We start from the raw sequence: 19,058 nt of genomic DNA, 5'->3' as shown, positions 1-19,058 counted from the left end.
TTTAAAAATGTTTATTATTTATTATTTTTACAGCTTCATTTTGAAATACTTGTAATTTTGAAAAAATAGTATTACTGGTATTACCCCACACCGGACAGGCATATATTAAAATGGGTATAATTCATTGTTTATAAATAAAAAAATTAGAGTTAGCGCATTTTTTTATTATTAAATATTGGTCTAAGCGCTGCAACGACGGCAAGCCCATTAGAGCGAAATTCTAAAATATGTTTTTAAAACTTATGCTCGGAATCCAGATGTAAGCCCATGTATTTAACGCTTGCTTTCCATTTTACGTTATTGCCCTCTTCATTCAGGAGAGGTTGTGCCAAAGGATTGTGAAAATAATTGCTGCTTTTTAATTCGATTGATTTTAATTTTCGATTTCTCAAAATTGTTATTTAGTATTGCAAAAGATTTTTGTAATTTATTCGCGATTTGTTAAATACCGTAAGCACTAGTTAAAATATTTGTATCGTCAGCATATCGTTCCTATACAAGATAAAGAGGAACGGCCCGAGCAAATTTTCCTGAGGAACTCTAACTGGAATTTTACGCGGGTTCGAGTGTTCATCATTTAGTGAAACAACATAACTTTATGTTGTTTCACTATTTATGTTATAGTTTATGCATCATACCGTCATGACATACTGTGTCGAAAGCTTTTTCTATATCTAACATTAAAAGTCCCTTACTCTTTTTTATATTAAAATAAGCGCATATGTGCTCTGTTAAACTATTAAGTTAATGTGTTGTCGAGTGAGTTTAAAAAAACATTTACAACTCTTCCTTTTTGACTTTCAGCGTTACCAAATCGAGAGATAAGAGGACATTTAGTCCGTTTGAGAACTCTGAAAAAAGTCATTTGAATAAAATATTAATTACCGAGCGTAAGAGCCATACGTTGCGGGCGGGTTTTATCGCACATGTCGTGATGTTTTTTATAAGTAGATACAAAACGCACAAATTGGACGACGCAGCCGTCTAGCTCAGTAATACTCAACCTTTTTTTTATACATAACCCAATAATGTAAAAATAAAAGTCAAATATTTTTTTATAAAAAAATAAACAAATTTCATATAATGCTTTTTTACCGCTACATCTTGTGATATTGCCACTGGCGATATATTTTGTTGTAGTGGCAATGACTTATAAAAGAAAGTGTTTTCACATTTTAAAGGCCCGCAAGCAGCGGTGGGTTGGTAGCCGGTTCCCACGGTTCTCTAAAACCGGTTGTGGAAAAATTGGGAGTTCTCAGAACCTGTTGTAAAAAGTTTTCAGACTTTTTCAGATTTGTCAAGAAGCGCAATAAAAAGATACCAGATTGAAAAATAAAGCAAAAAAAAACGTATCTGATAATGAAATAGCCATATGGACATTAAATTGACTTCGTTTACATTTTTAAATTTTTACTCTTTATTTTATTACTTAATTTTAAATAAAAAGTAACCAACTCTTTATTTATAATAAAAGTCAGAACTACAGAACTAGCTAGGCTTGGATGCTTTCATTCCGAGTATAAGTTGGTAATTGGTTGACGAAAAGTCATCGTCATGATTTTTAATACTTCAATTGTATTTTAGATATACAAAGTTGATACTACTAACCATGACGAATTAACCAAGCCCAACTTGATCCAAAGAAAGTTCTAAAACAAATTACAATTTTAGAACTTTCATTAGGTCAAGTTCAAAATACAAACTAAGCAGTGGCGTAGCTAGGGTATGTACCACCCAGGGCGATCCTTAAAATTGCCCCCCCCCTCATACAATTTTTGCGGGGTCATTAAATATTTTATTAAAATAATAAATTGGTTATTATTAAGCTCTTGTTATTCGTGTATTTATGTATGCTTTAGTGCATTCAGGGTTAAGAACCACACTAGACGATCCCATCGCGAATATGCCGCCCCCAAGCAAGTGCCGCCCAGGGCAGCCCACCCCCTCCGCCCCCCCATAACTACACCACTGAAACTAAGCCAAGTAAAGAAGAATTAAAGACAGACGTCGTATCTGAAATATTGCTACATATTTTGTTTGTACTTCAATACTACACTATGTTTTAAAAATATGATAATAGCCATCCTTACCGATATTATTATGGACTTTACGGACAATTATCACTTCTCAGAAGTCAAAAATTAACGTCAAAAGTAATAAAATCGTGTAGACGGCACGATTTCATTGCTTTTGACGTGGATTTTTTACTTTTGAGAAGATATAATTATTTTTTGCGCTCGGTATGAATAAACGATATTTTTTTGAATTATTTCAAAACATTATCACCTTAAACTTCAAATTAAAATAAAACGGGTGATCAAACCGGTTAATAAATAATAAGTCGCGATATTTACGAGAGCAATTTTTTAAAACGTTCGATCGAAATATCATAGACACAGAAAATACAGGTGTCTATCTGTTTGTCACAAGAACTATTCTCAAACGGTAAATAGCGACGTGACAATTGCACATGTCATTCTAGCTGCCATATCTAGGTCAGCCGTGCTATTTTAAACTTTAACTCTTCGAGGTTTCAGACTGAAAGGGTGTGACTTTGCAGCCTTAAATAGATGCTGGAAAGTTAGTAATAATTTATTTAGATATAATACATAAACCATGACGAAATATTGGAGAGTCGTACATTCTTTGTTCCGAGCGCTGGTAGAGAAGCTGGCGGAGGAACGATGTCCTCGGGATGGTCCTCTGAAGTTTCCGAATGTTCGTCTCCCTGGCGTTTCCCTGCCGTCTGCCGTGTCTCTCCCCGAGTCGGACCTTTTGTACCATTGATTCGGTACGTATCCGTGAATCACAACGATGCAGAGAACAGTCGACCAACAAAATATGTTCCCGCTTTAAAAGAGTGAAATTTTCTATATGAACACTTTCCAAAGGTCAAATAATGCAAAGAGGTGATAACAATGGCGTTTTTCTTGTCGCTCGATGGCGTTTTGTTTGTGAAATCCATAATGCACAAATGGGTGTGGGTTCTCTGGTTATTATGGGGGTAATAATGCCGCGATAAATGAGCGTGCTTTGCAACATTGTTTATGCATTCCTATACGTCCAAAGGGTAAAAATTGTGTCTATTCGTAGCTGAAATTAAATAGATCATTGTGCAATGCCAGCGTATTACGAAGCCGGATGATTGCCCTCACGTTTCGGAATCCAAAACTGGAAATCCTCGTGAATAGTTTGATTGTCGTCAACACCCTTCAGTCGGCGTCAGTCGACCACACGCTGGAGTTCGCCGATTATAGCGTGGGATGCGAGGGACCCCTCATGAGGTTAAATCAAACCCTTGAGGGGAAGTGACCTTTCAAAAGCATAGCAGAGTAGCTCCCGAAGATGAGGTGGTGGTGTTTTGACAAGGATGATGCTCGGGAGAAATACAAGCTGGGTGCCCGCCCATAAGGGCTGGAAGCGGTGCACGCAACGGAAAAAGTAGTTACGAATAAAAATATGACTCTCGAGTGAAAGCATAAGTTATACCGATTAAAACAAGTTAATACAATAGACACTCGGAGAATATATAATAGTAAGTAAACTGTTAAAAATAAATAGTACGACGTAAAAAAGCCAGGAGATTCAACTAGTGTAACTAAAATTACTAAAATCATTTTCATTTAATTGGGCGCAGAAAAATCCTAAAGTCTAGTTTTATTTTGATTATCAGTTTCGGCGATATGGCCAAGAGATTTAGGCGATATGGCGCGGAGCGGATTGTCTATGGTCTGCCGCGGCTTTAGACGTTTGGCGACTGCGTTTGCGTTTGCGGGATGATCGAGCACGACGACGAAGCGATAGCCATCTGCGACTCGGCGGTGAGCGCCTCTCGGCGAAAGCGAAAGGCATAGACGTGAGAAGCAGCTAAGAAACCGAAACCTTGTCCTCAGGCTTCTCTGGTGGAAGGATGCCGGCTACCGGTGCGCATGCGCGGAGGACAGGACTGGCCGCTCGCCGAGATCATCAGCATCAAAGACAAGGGCTACTACGTGCACTACGTCGACTGTGAGTCGACTGTAGTCTTGTGTTTGTGAGTATTTTGTCTCCAACTATAGACGAGAATTTTCAAAATTTTCAGTCAACAAACGGTTGGACGAATGGGTTACCGAATCGTGGCTGGACACGAGAAAGGTGCAGTTCCCTCGGCCGGCGGGCTCCGGGGGCACTGGGGGCACCGGCGCCTGCACTCCAAAAAAGCCGCCGGCGACGTCGACGGCCGCCTCTGCGCCCCCGCCTCCGTCGGACGACCGGCGGTTCTCCGACTCGACGGTTCTCTCGTCGGCGCCGCCCGACGAGAAGCGCGCGCCCGTCCCCGAGAAGATCGCCGCCGAGGTCTGCGACAGACCCCGAGCCGTCAGTCCCGTCGCGGCCGCGGAACTAGTCAACGGCGGGGCGGTGCTGGACGCGGCCCTACAGAAGAAGATGAACCGCAAGAGGAAGGCCACGGCCGCCGAGAGCGAGGTGAGCGTCGTCTTTTATCCTTTCTCACCCTCACCCTCACACTCACACTCACCGCTCTTTCAGGACTCGATGGACGGAGCCGAAGTCCCCGTCAGGCCGAGGCAATCGGGGAGCATGACTTCGCACGGCCACGACGATGTCGTCACCCGCATGAAGAACGTCGAGATGATCGAGTTGGGAAAGCGCAAGATCAAGCCGTGGTACTTTGCGCCCTATCCGCAGGTACGCTCTAATTTTTTCTATATTTTAACTAGTGACATCTTTCGACTTTTATATATATTCAAATTAAATATTTAAAAAATCCATCCTTGTTATCTTATCGTCTGCTGCCAATTGCAACGGAACTTTTTCTTGGAATTTTTTTCTATCCTTAGATCCAAGTAATGATTACATTTTTTTCTAATAGCTTTTTAGCTATGTATTATGTATAGCATGGTTTCCCAAACTATACACCAGTGTTCCGCGGATCCAAAATAGGTGTTCCGCGAAGCCTAAATAGATATTTCACAAAAATTTAGAGAAAATTAAAAAAATTGTTATTCTTGCTAATATAATACATAAAAATTGTTCGTAATCTGATAAAAAGCTTAAAAACATGTGTTAAATATTCAATATTGACGTGTATAAATTCTGGAGGGAAAAGTTTCATAAGAAATTTTTTTTTAACTTTAACATTAGATCGAATTTAAACAATATTTTTTTTGTTAATTAATCACACTATATTAGTGCTTGTTACGCTAATTTTATTTATGTGATTTCATTTTTTGGTGCCACGAATGCCACTTTTTACACGATTAATTCACGCAAATTCACTTGTCGTGATTTTTCAATCTCGGGATCCAATCTGTCAAATTTACAAAAGGTTATTGCTAATAATTTTTCACGCGTTTTTATTCTACGTGTTAATTTCTGAAACTAATTTATTGCGTTTAAAAAGGATTGGGTGTATACTTTTGGAAATGTAAAAGAATTAAATAAAATTTGCATAATAATGAATCGATTTTCTTGTACATTAATTTAGTATGATTGCTAACAATACAGATATTTCAATTACAGAATTTACATTTATTCAAAAACTACCTATGGATTTTTGGTTGTAAACAGGAAATTTGACGAAATAAAGGCTAAATACTTCTACTGATACGTCTACATCGAAGAAAATAATCCAAAAACTGTGATTTCTTCAAAATCGAAAATGAAAGAACAAGTGTCATCTATGAACAGACCAAAACGGAAGTACGATGAAAGTTATTTATATTTTGGATTTTCGTATATTGGCAATTCAGATGCTCCTGATGCAATGTGTGTTTTGTATCAAAAAATACCCGCAAACAGTTCTTTGGCTCCAGCTAAGCTTCGCAGGCACTTCGAAATGACACACTCTGATTACAAAGGAAAAGACATGCAATTTTTTAAGATACATCGTGACTCACTAGAAAAGTCCAAATTTCAAATGATTACAATGGCTAAAACTGAAAATGAAAATGCAACAGAAGCTTCTTTTCGCGTGAGTTATCGTATTGAACTTAATGGTGAAGCTCATACAATTGGAGAGACACTCATTAAGCCATATGTGCGAAAGACATGGTATCATGTGTTCTTAATGAACAGGCTATTAAAAAAATTGATGCAATACAATTATCAAATAATACTGTTTCACGACGTATTAAAGATACTTCTACTAGTTAATTCGTCGACTTGGACTTTGCAGTGAATATGCATTGCAAATGGATGAATCTACAGATGTCGCAGGACTAGCTGTGCTATTGGTATTTGTTTGTTACACATATGATAAATGTATTGAAGATTTACTCATGTGTGTATATCTACACGGAAAAACTACAGGAGAAGATATATTCAACTGTATTAATGATTACATTACAAAACAAGAGATAAGCTGGGAAAAAAGTATTGATATTTGTACAGATGGTGCTCGCGCAATGGTAGGAAAAATGAAAGGTGTTGTATCACGTATCCTGAAAGTAGCTACAAGAGCTACTAGCAGTCACTGTATTTTGTATATGCATGAACTGTGGACTAAAAAAACTCCACAAATTTAAAAATGTTATGGATGAAGCCGTGAAAATGATAAACTATGTAAAATGTAGACCACTTCAATCCATATTATTTAAAATTTTGTGCGATGAAATGGGTAGTAAACATAAATGACTTTTATTACATACTGAATTAGGATGGCTATCCAGAAGAAAAGCACTATTAAGACTTTATGAACTTCGAAATGAATTATTAGTCTTCTTGAAGGCACAAAATAATTTGCAACATCATTTTATCAAATTTTTAACAAATCCTTCCTGGTTGATACATCTTGCATATCTGGCGGATATTTTTACATGATATTTTTACAAGTGCAATGATGTTAACTTATCATTACAAGGAAAAAAAGAGATTAAATTGAATTTCTCGATAAAAAAAATACAATTTTGGATTTTATCAGTTGAATCTAATAATTTTGATTGTTTTCCTGCCTTAGATAAATGCTTGAATTAATTGAATTTTCAAGTTGATAAAGAAGTTACACAAATATTTTTAGAACACCTATATAACTTGAAAACAACTCTTTCGGAATATTTTCCGAAAACTAGTAAGGACGATTCCTGGGTTCGGAATTCATTTTCTGTGTTAGTTAAACCAGTGAGCTTAAGCGTAAGAGATTATGAGAATTTAATTGATTTAATTAATGACTGATTTGAAACAAAAATATAAAGATTAGCCATTAAATTTTTTCTGGGTGAGTCTGGATGAAGAGTTCCCCAATGTGTCAAAACAAGCTTTCGTTTCTTTACTTCCGTTTTCCACGACGTATTTATGCAAAGTGGGATTTTATAAATATATTGCAACAAAAACAAAATACAGAAATAGACGGCAGATATGAAAATACAACCAATATTGTGCCTGATATAAAAAATGTAATTTAAGAACATAAAATCATCAATTTATACTATTATGAATTACCCAACATAAAAAATAAGCTAAGTGTTCCACCAAAATTTTCGGATTTGCCAAGTGTTCCGTCGCTGAAAAAGTTTGGGAAACCCTGATATATAGTATAGAAGTGAAAAAACTGTATACTTGTAAATTTAAAGTATATGCACTTTTAGAGTCTGCCGCTGCCCATATTTTATATGTTTCAAATCTTGTCAATCGATCATCAAATCTGAGAACACTAAAAATTTCTATTTGTTTGCTTCGTTGCATAATTGCGTAATTATTTCTTTCGTTAAAAATGGTAAAAATACATCTTTTATAGACATGAAATTTTTACCCATGTCTGCTAAATGAGTATCAATATCACTATCGTATTCGTGACCACTTTTATCCGAGTCTTTTGAAAAAATATCACAAAATATTTATTCTTCTTTCGCGAATTATATAAGCGAATATACTCACAAAGAAATAAATAATATTCAAGATGACAAAATATTGTTTGAGGGACAAGGACACCGTGTGCACCGTGCGCCGAAACAGTAACACTATCATTTGGGCCATAGAGTGGGGGAGGCAGGTACTCTGCGCGTCTGTTACATACTAATAGTTTTGGTAATAGTAGTTTTCTATTCTTTTTCTGTATTTAAAATTTAAAAAATGTGATGATTATTGTTGAAATCTAATCCTTGACATTTTTTTAACAAATACAAGTTTCAAATTTATAGTATTAATATCAAACGAGTTATTCAAGAAAAAATCAAAAGTTGGGGTACGCGCATCCCCCGTCAGCGCGGATGGGTTAAAATACATTTTGCATCTACGTTATTTGTAGGACACCAATCTCTACATGTTTTGTTTTCGTGGCAAGTAATAATTGAAGAGTGTGGTTTTATCCCACTTATAATATTAGATATAAAATTTTGAAAAAAATGTCAATATCCCTCTAGACATTAGCGCTTGTTATTGTTGAACATAATGGAATGTTTCTAATGTTTCATTTGCGCTAAAATTACACCTACTTCCAGCTACACGCGGATTAAACGTCTGGTTTAGTGTTAGTATAACTCGATATCTTTAGGCGTATCTATTATTTCGATTTTAATGTTATCTCCGGTTGCAAGAAGTAGCTCCTAGGTTTCCATGGGCCAAATGCCACCAATATTATGTTAAAGAGAACATTTTACTACTATAATTTAATTCCCACAATAAATGGGAAAACGGGTAAGATGACTCTTCCAACTTATCAAGTAAATTAATAAATTTATCACATGTTTCGCTTACATATTTACATTGAATTTTCAATGTATCAGTACTCGTACATTTCTATTATTTTCCTTTGGTTACATTTTTTGCATTACAATTTAAATAAGAAGCTATCAACGCTTCAAATTAGTTATCTCCAACGAGTTATAACCAGACTAGGAAATAATGTTGCTGTTAGATGTGGGTAACATATTTCTAAAAATAATCCACAAGTTGATTTTATTTTTTGGAGATTCAAAAATGTCATTTTAAGTTTGCTAATGTATTAATTCAATAATTGAGATTTAGCCGTGTCTAAAAATTTACACGATGCCGAATATTATTTTTTTTCATTTGCAGGTAGCGACGTTCTAAATAAAACTGTAAACACACACTGTCCCATTTTATCAGAAATTTCATTGATCAATATTGGGATAGGATAGTTTTTTTTTCATGTTCTTGACCACATATTGGTACATTCGTTCTTCGTAAATGATATGCACGCAGAAATTCACCGAACCCATTAATATATTGATTAAAATATTGACGCCCTGTCTAACTTTGCCAGCGGTATGTTAGCTTTAAGACGCATGCCAACAGTGTCTTGCTTTTTTATTTATAATACTGGGGATTGTTGATTGACGAGTATTACTTGTGGATGGAGTCGATGCTTTTTTCAGATGATTGCTTAATTTTAAACGTTTGACTAAATTATCTTTCTTCTTCCAATCTAACTGGCAATTGCAACACCTGCACATTGAAATATTATTTATAATTGTTCGGCCCGTTTTATTTTGGAAGAAAATAAAATTTAATTTAATCTGATCTATTAGATATTATATGATTATTTTAATATTTAATATGAGCTCAGTGTGATATCGAACTTATGTTAATTATAATAAGCGGGCAATTCAAAATACGCAAACATCATAACACACGTGACATAACCGCGAAAGATACAGAGCAAGTACCAACATTATAGTGTGACGGAGAGTCTAGGAAACATTATTTTTTAACAATAAACAAATTGAAGATTCAAATAAATATTTTTAATAGTAATTTTGTTTTTTTTTTATTTTTCGCATCTATGGACTTATTATGCAATTTACGCAACTATTTTTCATTTTTGGCGAATATTGCATCTATGTAATAATCACATAGATACGAATATCATAAAACGCGATAGTCACATACCTCTATACTTATAAAGAATAATCAAATAAATATTTAATAAAAGATTTTTAAAATATGATGTATACAATCCCATAGAAATTTACAGAACTTCAGTATATTAACTCCTTCCCGGTCATGCATGAGCTAACTCGGAAATTTGTATTTAGTGAATTCTCATCTCAATAATCAGCAAATTTCTCGAGAATTTTTGTTTTCAAAGCCTTTTTTTGTTTATAAATTTAATTTGTACGAATATTTTAATATATTTTACAATGACTGCATATTTTTATATTACTGCATAGGAAAGGGTGGGTCCGTGCAAGAAGTTTTTAAGTCATTTTTCAAAAAAGTACTGTGATCGGAAAGCGGTTAAACAATTTTAATTCATTATAATTTATATAACCATTTGAAATATATCATATTCCGCCATCTCTACCTGACTCTCTAATTTGCAGGAGATGGTGCATCTGGCATGCATCTACATCTGCGAGTTCTGCCTCAAATACCGCAAGAGCCGGAAGTGTCTGGAGAGACATCTGGTGAGTGCTTGCCCGCGTCCCCTCCCCTCACTTCTCTCGTCTGACCGTTTTCTCCGCAGACCAAGTGCAACCTGCGCCATCCGCCGGGCAACGAGATCTACAGAAAGAACACCATATCCTTCTTCGAGATCGACGGTCGGAAGAACAAAAACTACGCACAGAACCTCTGCCTGTTGGCCAAACTGTTTCTGGACCACAAAACGCTCTACTACGACACCGACCCGTTCCTCTTCTACGTCATGACCGAGTTCGACCCGCGGGGCTTCCACATAGTCGGCTACTTCTCCAAAGAGAAGGAGAGCACCGAGGATTACAACGTGGCCTGCATTCTGACGCTGCCTCCTTACCAGAGGAAGGGCTACGGCAAGCTGCTCATCGAGTTCAGTGAGTGTCCTTCCTTCCCGCTTCTCCCCGTGTCGCTTCACTCATGCGCGTCTCCGCAGGCTACGAGCTGTCCAAGTTCGAGGGCAAGACGGGGTCGCCCGAGAAGCCGCTGTCCGATCTTGGCCTGCTCTCGTACAGGAGCTACTGGGCGCAGACCATCCTCGACATCCTGACGGCGATGAAGCCCATCGGCGAAAATGAGAAGCCGCTGGTGACCATCAAGTGAGTTTCGCGGCCGTCGACAACGGATCGCCTTAACCGCGGGGCTGATGGGTGGGTTTTCGTTTCAGCGAAATCTGCGAACTGACCAGCATCAAAAAGGAGGACGTGATATCGACGCTGCAGAACCTCAACCTGATAAACTACTACAAGGGACAATACATAATCTCCGTCAGTCAGGTGAGACGTTTTTTCATCGAATGCTATAATAACTTTTTGGCGGTCCGATTCCGAATAGGCGATAACTTCGTCGACGTCATTCCATTATCCAATTGATTATTTTTTTACTTCGCGCGGTTAAATAATTTAAAAAGCCATCTCGGAAGTAAAATTTAAATTTTGAATCGATTCAAAACCTTAACCAAACGGGTGTTAGTCCGCTTCCCTTCGGTTTAAAAATTAAGACAACTGTCTAAGTGGTAAGGTAGATTCCGTTGTGTCACGTTCATTGCTTACAAATTATTGGGACATTCATTAGGGGTTGACGAATTTTGCAAATTTTAAATACACAATAAAAGCTACAAAAAGTAAAAAATAATTTAGGATTTGTTTATGTCTGACTCATTTCCGGCGGCTTGAGCATGTGCAGGCAAGTATTGTCTAATTATAGCTATGTCAAAATTAGAATACAGGTACATTCATCGCGACCCCGGCGAGTTTGGATTCGTTATATCGCGAACCACTTAGTCTTTGGAATCATTTAAAATCTTAACATGGAGGAGAAGAAGTATTTAAAGCAAGCAAAGGTTGGTTTAGAAAACGATCAAACTTGAATAACCTTAAAATGATCGGTGAATCGGCTAGTGCACATGTAGAATCAGCTGAAAAATATCCAATGGAGTTCCGTGAAATTGTAGAAAGAAGAAATTATCCACCAAATTTAATTTTTATGCTGACGAGACTGAACTTTATTGAAAACGAATGCCAACACGTATGTTTATTTCCATAGAGGAGAAGACTGCTTATGGATTTAAAGCATCCAAGGACCGTCTAACTCTTCTTCTCGGTGGAAATTCATCCGGAGAATTAAAATTGAAACCTTTGTTGATCTACCAATCAAAATCTTCGTGCCATTACAGGTTACTCTAAAAAAAAATTTATCAGTTTTTTGGCGATGCAACTGTAAGGTTTGGATGACACAAAATTTATTTATGGACTTGACTATTGAAGAGCTGCAGGAAATGAACTGCCATATGTGCCTAGAAAATGACGTCCCCGAACCTGTTTCCGTGCGAAATTTAACTGTTAAAACCAGGGCTGTGGAGTCGGAGTCAGAGTTAGAGTCCTGGAGTCATAGTGTTTTGGCCGGAGTCGGAGTCGGAGTCGTGAACGTGAAGAGCGACTCCGACCATTTTTTCTATAAAATGCATTTTTTTTAATTACGAAATTTATGAAATTTTAATTGCGTAATAATGAATGTGTAACGTATGAATATTAAATGTGTAAAAGATCACCAAAAATACATGCCATAATAAAGCGAAGAGCTGGAAAGGGGGCGATTTTGGATCAAGTTACTAGATGGGGTAGTACATACTTAATGATTCAGCGACTTATTGAACTTAAATTTTACCTCGAGGACATTGCCAACCGGAATGTGACTATGACTGAAATGCAATGGAAAGAAGTAGAGGAACTTGAAGTCTTGCTTCGCTATCCTTATATCGTTACAAAAGTGTTGCAAGAAAAATACTTGACTCCTGGTAAATTTTTCAAGGAGTGGAAGAGCATTATTTTTCATTTGTCTAAAATTCAGAGTAATACTATTGCCGATGGAATAAAAATCGCCATGCTATGCAGAGAAAAACATTTACTGGACAATGATATTTTATTGGCTGGGATTTATGTTGACCCCATGGTTCGATCCACATTGATTGACGGAAGAACAAATAAATAGAGCTAAGAACGCTCTGTTTGAATTAACCATTCGTATGAAAGGCCTTCGATTAGGAAACGAGATGACATCAGGCAGTTTTAATCAATCAATACTTGAATTATCATCATCTTCATTCGAAACCGCTGAATCTGAAGACTATTTTGAAAAATATCTCAATGAACAAGAGGAAATTAAACGTCCTCGTTTGAGTTCCAATATAGTACACGAAGGAGACTATTTAAAATTTTTAAAATGAATCTTACAGTGCATTGAAAATGGTGGAAAAAATTGACTGAGCTTATAATTTAAATGTTAAAATGGCAATACAGCGGGGGTTTCCAGAAATCGTAAAAAATTCAGCGTTGACCGTTCCAGCATTGCCGCCGACCCAAGTATCCGTAGAGCGGTTATTTTCCGCTCTTAAAATCCTCAATCCTGATTTGAGATCTTCTACTAATACAGATTTAATAAAAGCAATGTTTTTATAAATAAATTCAAATAAATAATTAATAAAGCTTGATCTTGTTTTATTTTTATGCCTATAACATGAAAAATTTGCCTATTTGCAAAGGTAAGAAAACAACCTGATAAAGTTAAACTCTTTTGAGTCGGAGTCAGAGTGGAGTCGTGTTATTGGTAAATATCAGAATCGGAGTCGTGTTTTTTTTTTACGACTCCACAGCCCTGGTTAAAACCATCGAAAAGGCCCTTTCTCTTCACAATCAATGCATGGAGTTGTTAGAAGAGAACGACGAAAATTACGAGCGGGTGAGTACTGTTAAACGTGGCTGTAATGCATTTCTTGACAGTTTTCGCAAAATTTTGCCCAATAAACGTAGAGGCCAAACAAGGGTATCTAGATTCCTTTTTGCAACGTGGAACAAAATGTATAAATTATTAATTATTTAATGTATGCCTTTTTGTTATTACTAATGTTTATTTAATAAATGGTGTTTTTCGAGTTTTACGGTTTTTTGAAAAATCCCCCGTTGATTGCAAAATTTCACTTAACGTGATCATGTTCAGAACGTTTCCTGTATTAAAAAATAAAAAAAACATACATTTATTATATATTTAAATTATTTTTTTTTTTTATTTTGTTGCTTTCATAATTATAAATTATAAAACCAAAAAATTAAAAATTAAATATTACATTTATTTTATATAAAAAAAAAACTTAAAATATTTTTTACCACAAAATAACTGTTTTTTCTTGACACACGCTGTCCAGTGAACTGTACAAAGTGGCCCTTATGAAACCTTCCAGTAGTATTTGTGACATGTTTGATGGTGAACCTTGTTGTCATAGCTAAACCCTTTCACTAGTCGCCGATATTTATCCTCGAGCGCGTGTCCTGGAGATGGTTGCTCAGACAGGAGGCGAGGTGTAAAACCGAGTTCGAAGGAGACCGTTTAGCGAAGAGGTGTAGTCAAGTCGAATGTGTCGAGTGAGCTTTTGGCACCGCCTTATATTCCCAGTCGGGTGCGTCAAAAGTATCCCCACTCCGCGCGTTGAAGGCGGTAGCAGGGATGCGGCGTCATTGTACAAAGCCGCTTAGTTCGCGAGCAAGGCACAGCGGGTCTTCATCTTCGCGTCTGCTGCGTCTCCGGACAGACGTTGTATCTGGTTCGCTATAAAAGTGAAATTTAAAATTTCAAGCGTTGCATAATTAAAAAAGCGTAAATAAATAAATGTCATAAAAACAAGGTTAAGCTTCCCGATTTATTGTTTAACAACATCCGCTGTAAGAATTACAGAAATCAAAAACAGTTTTTAGATTTAGAAAATAATTACAAATTCAAATGTAAAAATAAATAACTTAGACATAGGTGTTTCTTTTAACAAAAAAATAATGAAAATTACGAAATTGAATTACGTATGTGCCAATCAAAATACAAGTAAATAAATACATGCAGTCTTCGCCATCACCACTGCGTTAACGAAATAAACATAATTTACTGTTTATATTCATACTTTTGTACTTACAATAGACTTATAATAAAATATACATTTTTAATTACTATTTATTGTTTTTAGTTTGCCATAAACTACACACAAAGTCACATTACATGAAATATATATTTTAGGGCTAATAAAGGTCCGCGGTGTTGTAATTCGTATTTCCTTTTCTTTAATTTATTATTGAATTTTGGTATATTTTTCTGACAATTCCGCAGGTGTTGGTTTTATTAGCGTGAAGATGCTCAAACAATGACAGACCACTGTATCAATTGTCTACCCAAAGATTATTTCCTTTGCCAACATAATCTAAGTCGTGTCGTAACCATTGCTCCTGACATTCCTAAGCCCTGTTCATCAGTAATATTTGTCCCCTGGCCATAGTATATAATAAAGTCTATTATATAAGATGTTTTCACATCACATAGAATAAACATCTTTATCCCAAATCTATGCCTTTTCATGGTGAGAAGCTGTTTTAACTGAAGACGACCTTTGAACATTACGATGCTTTTATCAATATATAAATGTTGATATGGGTTCCTCTTTAAATGTATTTCTTGTATGCTAGAAAAAAAAAATAATTTGCAACTTGTGTCTCAGAATTAGAAAAATGAAGCATACTTAAGAGAAGCTCGTATCTATTTCTAGACGTTTCTAGGATTAGTTGACCAATGTTCTTCTATAGTAAGATGCCGATTTCTAGTCATCATCATATCCCTATTCAAAAAATGTTCAAAAAAATCAAGCTCGGAACAATTTTCTGTTAGCGATAATATTGAACTTCCAGATGACGAATCGTCAAAGTCGTAAATTACTGGAATAAATGGACCAGAAGTACATAATGGTAGATTGTCGGAAGTCGCAGCTGAATTATTTTCACAAATTATCAGTGTCGAAGTGTCAGCTGCATTTTCAACAATATCTAAATCACAATCAATTTCTTAACATAAGTTCGACATATTGATGGGTATTATTCGCTGATAAATAGTTCATAAATTTTCCTGGCGTTCATGGGCTGCAGGCGTCTCCATATTAAACAAAATAATTCAAACTGGCCTTTTTATGATTAATATTATGAGTTAATCCCTCCAAAATAAAAGTGCTTCAATTGATGAACCTGACATCACAATATCATCCAAAATCACAAAAACACCGAAATACTAAAACTAACTTTAAAAAAATATTTTTTTGCCAATAATGACTTCACAAAATAATCTAAAAAATAAAATACAAACCAATTTATGACAGAGAAATGTTTCTTTTTTCTAAAATATTCGTTTACTGTTTGTAGCGTGTAGGTGTGCCTTTATGCAAGTAATTCGAAGAGGATCAGAACGACCTAACCGTAGCTCACTGAGAATAAATATAAGCAACATTAGCGTTGCTAAAGAATTTTCTGTCACATATAATCTAACTGAACACGGCTCCCGTGTTCAATGCGTGGCTATGTTTGTATCGACACAAGAGCCTTGTTTGACGTATTCAACGTGTTAAATAGTAAACGTTAATCACGATGGATGGACGCAGAAGATAGACACTTCTACCGCCGCAGTATGTGGCGTCGAGTCAACTTGACTGTCCCGAAGCGAAACCGAGCGATGGAATCGCTCCGTCGATTTCTATTTTTGTTAGGCGATTTATTTCGAACCGAGTGAAACACTCGATATCGTTTCGGGACAGCCGAACCGTTAACGACGTAATACAAAAAAGTACTAAAGCAATAAAACGTTTGTTGAGAATCATTCATTTTTTTTCTATAAATTACTATAAATGCTATATAAAATAATAAATAAACAACAGAAATAATTATGGAAAAATACACAAATTAACTCACTCCCTTGTGTATACTAACAAAATAATAAATGTGTATAAATTAATTCCCTACTCGAGGGTTAATAGAGAAAAAGGTGACAATCGCCCCTTTTCAAATGTATAATTATTTATCGAGTTGTGTATTATAAATGTCGCCTGTCTCGGGTTATAGATGTAGGAAACTGTCCGTATGCTCGTTTTACAATCGATCGTGTTTACACCGCTGCTTCCTCTCTTCCAGGAGACCATCGCTTCGCACAAGAAGGCGACCGAGAAGCGGGCGGTAAGGATTGACCCTAAGTGCCTCCACTGGACTCCCAAAGACTGGTCAAAGCGAGCTAAATGTAATCACACTTCATACGTTGAACGACGTTCGCCACGATTTATCGTATTTTGTTTTGTTGTTAGAGAGCCCTCGCTGCGAGAGGACATCCGCTGATCGACGCCGAAAACGGAGCACGTCGTTCGACGGCGAGGTTGGTTTGTCGCGTTTTGGAATTTCGAACGTATCTGTTTTATTCCGATCGTTTTCATTTACGATTTCAGATGACAGAAGAGTACCTGATTTATTATTTCGGAGCATGAGACTTCTCCGGGCTGTGATTTACTCGGGCGTCGACGTACCCGTTTACTGTTCGAATACGCTTATTTTACTATAATTAATAACCAACTTTGACTGAATAAAATATGCCACCGTGTTCCTTTTTGTTTTTTATTTGACTCAATTTCGACACTGTTTTGCTACAAAGATGAGTTGTTTACTCTCGTAGGATTCCTTTAGTTTTGATCGGAGCCGTAAAATGAAACATTCTATGCACAATTTTCTACTCTGTAAATCGTATCGCTTTGTATGAACGGTATAAACAAAGGAAATATATTTAATTATAATTAATAAAAATAAAAATATAGTTGGCACAATGATTTTCGAGCCTCCGCTAATATATTCTTTTGTTGTCGACCAATGAAAAATAAGCATTCAAATATTAAACAAGATGGCCGACAGTAACGTGACAACAGTTTTAAATAATTATCATGTATTAATAAAATTTTGCTATGCAACAATAATTTTCATTAATTTGTCATGCGCGTTGTTTGATTTGATTGAATACAAATAATCAGATTGCAAATTAATCCTTTCAATGCCAAGCGCATGATATGATGCGCTCGTTAAAACCTTCGTTTTTTAAAGAAACGGAAAGGTAAAAGTTGGCAATATATGTTTTAAAAATCAGTTTGAGTTCCTAGTAAACGATTTCAGTGATTTTATTTATAGAATTTGCTATGAAACAGTGGTATATATAATTATAAAGTCACGCCTTAATTTTAGTCGTTTGTATTTCGCGCGCGGTTTCGATCGTGCTTCTTTAGGCCACTTTTAGGGTTAGCACAAACGCATCGTGGAAATTCGTTTTTTTATACTTTTTTTTATGAATCGAAATTAAATTATGTGATCAATATTTCAATGATAATTGTGATTTGTAAATACTTGTGAATATATTTATACGTTATTTCGACTGTTTTAATATTGTCAACTGTTGTGATTGGTTTTTATTGTTTGTAATAATTAAATAATAATAATTACTATTAAATACTTATTAATAAATATAAATAAGATATAATTAATAAAATATCAATATTAACTCTTAGTAAATATTAAATAATAATAATAATAACAAAAACGATTCCTTGTCGTAGAATCATTTTATTTTACTTGTTCTATTATTTTATAATTTATTTGTAATATGTTTATTTATTTACATTAAATTAATACCATCGTGACCTAACAGGTTACCCCAATGCGTCACGATGGTCGAAAAGTTTATTATTTATTGTATATATATGTGTGTGTGTAATATATTTATATTTATATATTACATATTCCGCCTGGAGTGTAGATATGTTGCACTCTTGCCGGTCCCAAGCCCGGATAAAGGAGGAGGGTTTCTATCATGGAGCAAACCAACCAACGTGGATAAATCCAAATAGTTATGAAAAAAATCACAAAGAAATAATAAATCCGCCCCGATTCATAATGATCTAGATTCTAGACGATCGAAATCTAGATAAACGATTGGACTTCAATTTTGGAAGCTGGAATGTGCAATATTACAACCAGGAAAATTCAAACAATAGCGGAAGAAATACTAAAACTCAAGATATATCTAGAAGCCCTACAAGAAATTAGGTGGAAAGGCCAAAACCGATCACCGGTTGTAGCGCCGTGGAAGAAGAAGAAGAATATGTATATATTATAAATTATACATATAATTATATATAGTTAAATGTAACATCGTATTTTGCTATCAAGTTTTATTATTTTTATATATAAAGAAATATGACAACCTTCAACAACAACCAATTGCAAACACCATTGATCAAAATCAAACGGTTTGGTTATTAGGGTTATTTTTGTGTACGATATATGTGATTTTGTATGCATCAA

General features: G+C 35.6%; 1 protein-coding gene and 1 long non-coding RNA gene across 4 annotated transcripts; one reads left to right on the top strand and one right to left on the bottom strand.

Annotated features, from left to right (window-relative positions):
* The first annotated feature begins 3,726 nt into the window (after positions 1 to 3,726).
* Positions 3,727 to 17,316, top strand: Tip60 (Histone acetyltransferase Tip60). Of its 2 annotated transcripts, XM_088200648.1 has the most exons (11): positions 3,727 to 3,821; positions 3,894 to 4,008; positions 4,082 to 4,464; positions 4,528 to 4,686; positions 10,281 to 10,364; positions 10,424 to 10,748; positions 10,808 to 10,970; positions 11,039 to 11,147; positions 16,857 to 16,959; positions 17,024 to 17,091; positions 17,162 to 17,316. In XM_088200648.1, coding segments are annotated over exons 1-10 (1,488 nt in total). In that variant the 5' UTR covers positions 3,727 to 3,776; the 3' UTR covers positions 17,026 to 17,091; positions 17,162 to 17,316. The 2 variants fall into 2 exon arrangements, with proteins under 2 accessions (XP_088056774.1, XP_088056773.1); XM_088200647.1 differs by having other exon boundaries at positions 4,082 to 4,686.
* Positions 14,256 to 16,391, bottom strand: LOC148227865 (uncharacterized). Of its 2 annotated transcripts, none has more exons than XR_015811725.1 (2): positions 16,316 to 16,391; positions 14,256 to 14,472 (listed from the first exon to the last, which is right to left on the bottom strand). It is a non-coding gene; the product is annotated as an uncharacterized LOC148227865 (long non-coding RNA). The 2 variants fall into 2 exon arrangements; XR_015811724.1 differs by lacking the exon at positions 16,316 to 16,391 and adding an exon at positions 16,039 to 16,180.
* Positions 17,317 to 19,058: the final 1,742 nt, after the last annotated feature.

Source organism: Plectrocnemia conspersa, unplaced genomic scaffold (assembly GCF_051122295.1).
Source record: "Plectrocnemia conspersa isolate PC_06_02 unplaced genomic scaffold, ASM5112229v1 ptg000012l, whole genome shotgun sequence".
NCBI classification, from domain to species: domain Eukaryota; kingdom Metazoa; phylum Arthropoda; class Insecta; order Trichoptera; family Polycentropodidae; genus Plectrocnemia; species Plectrocnemia conspersa.
Note: the sequence above shows the minus strand (reverse complement) of the source record. Positions and strands in the feature narration are given on the sequence as shown.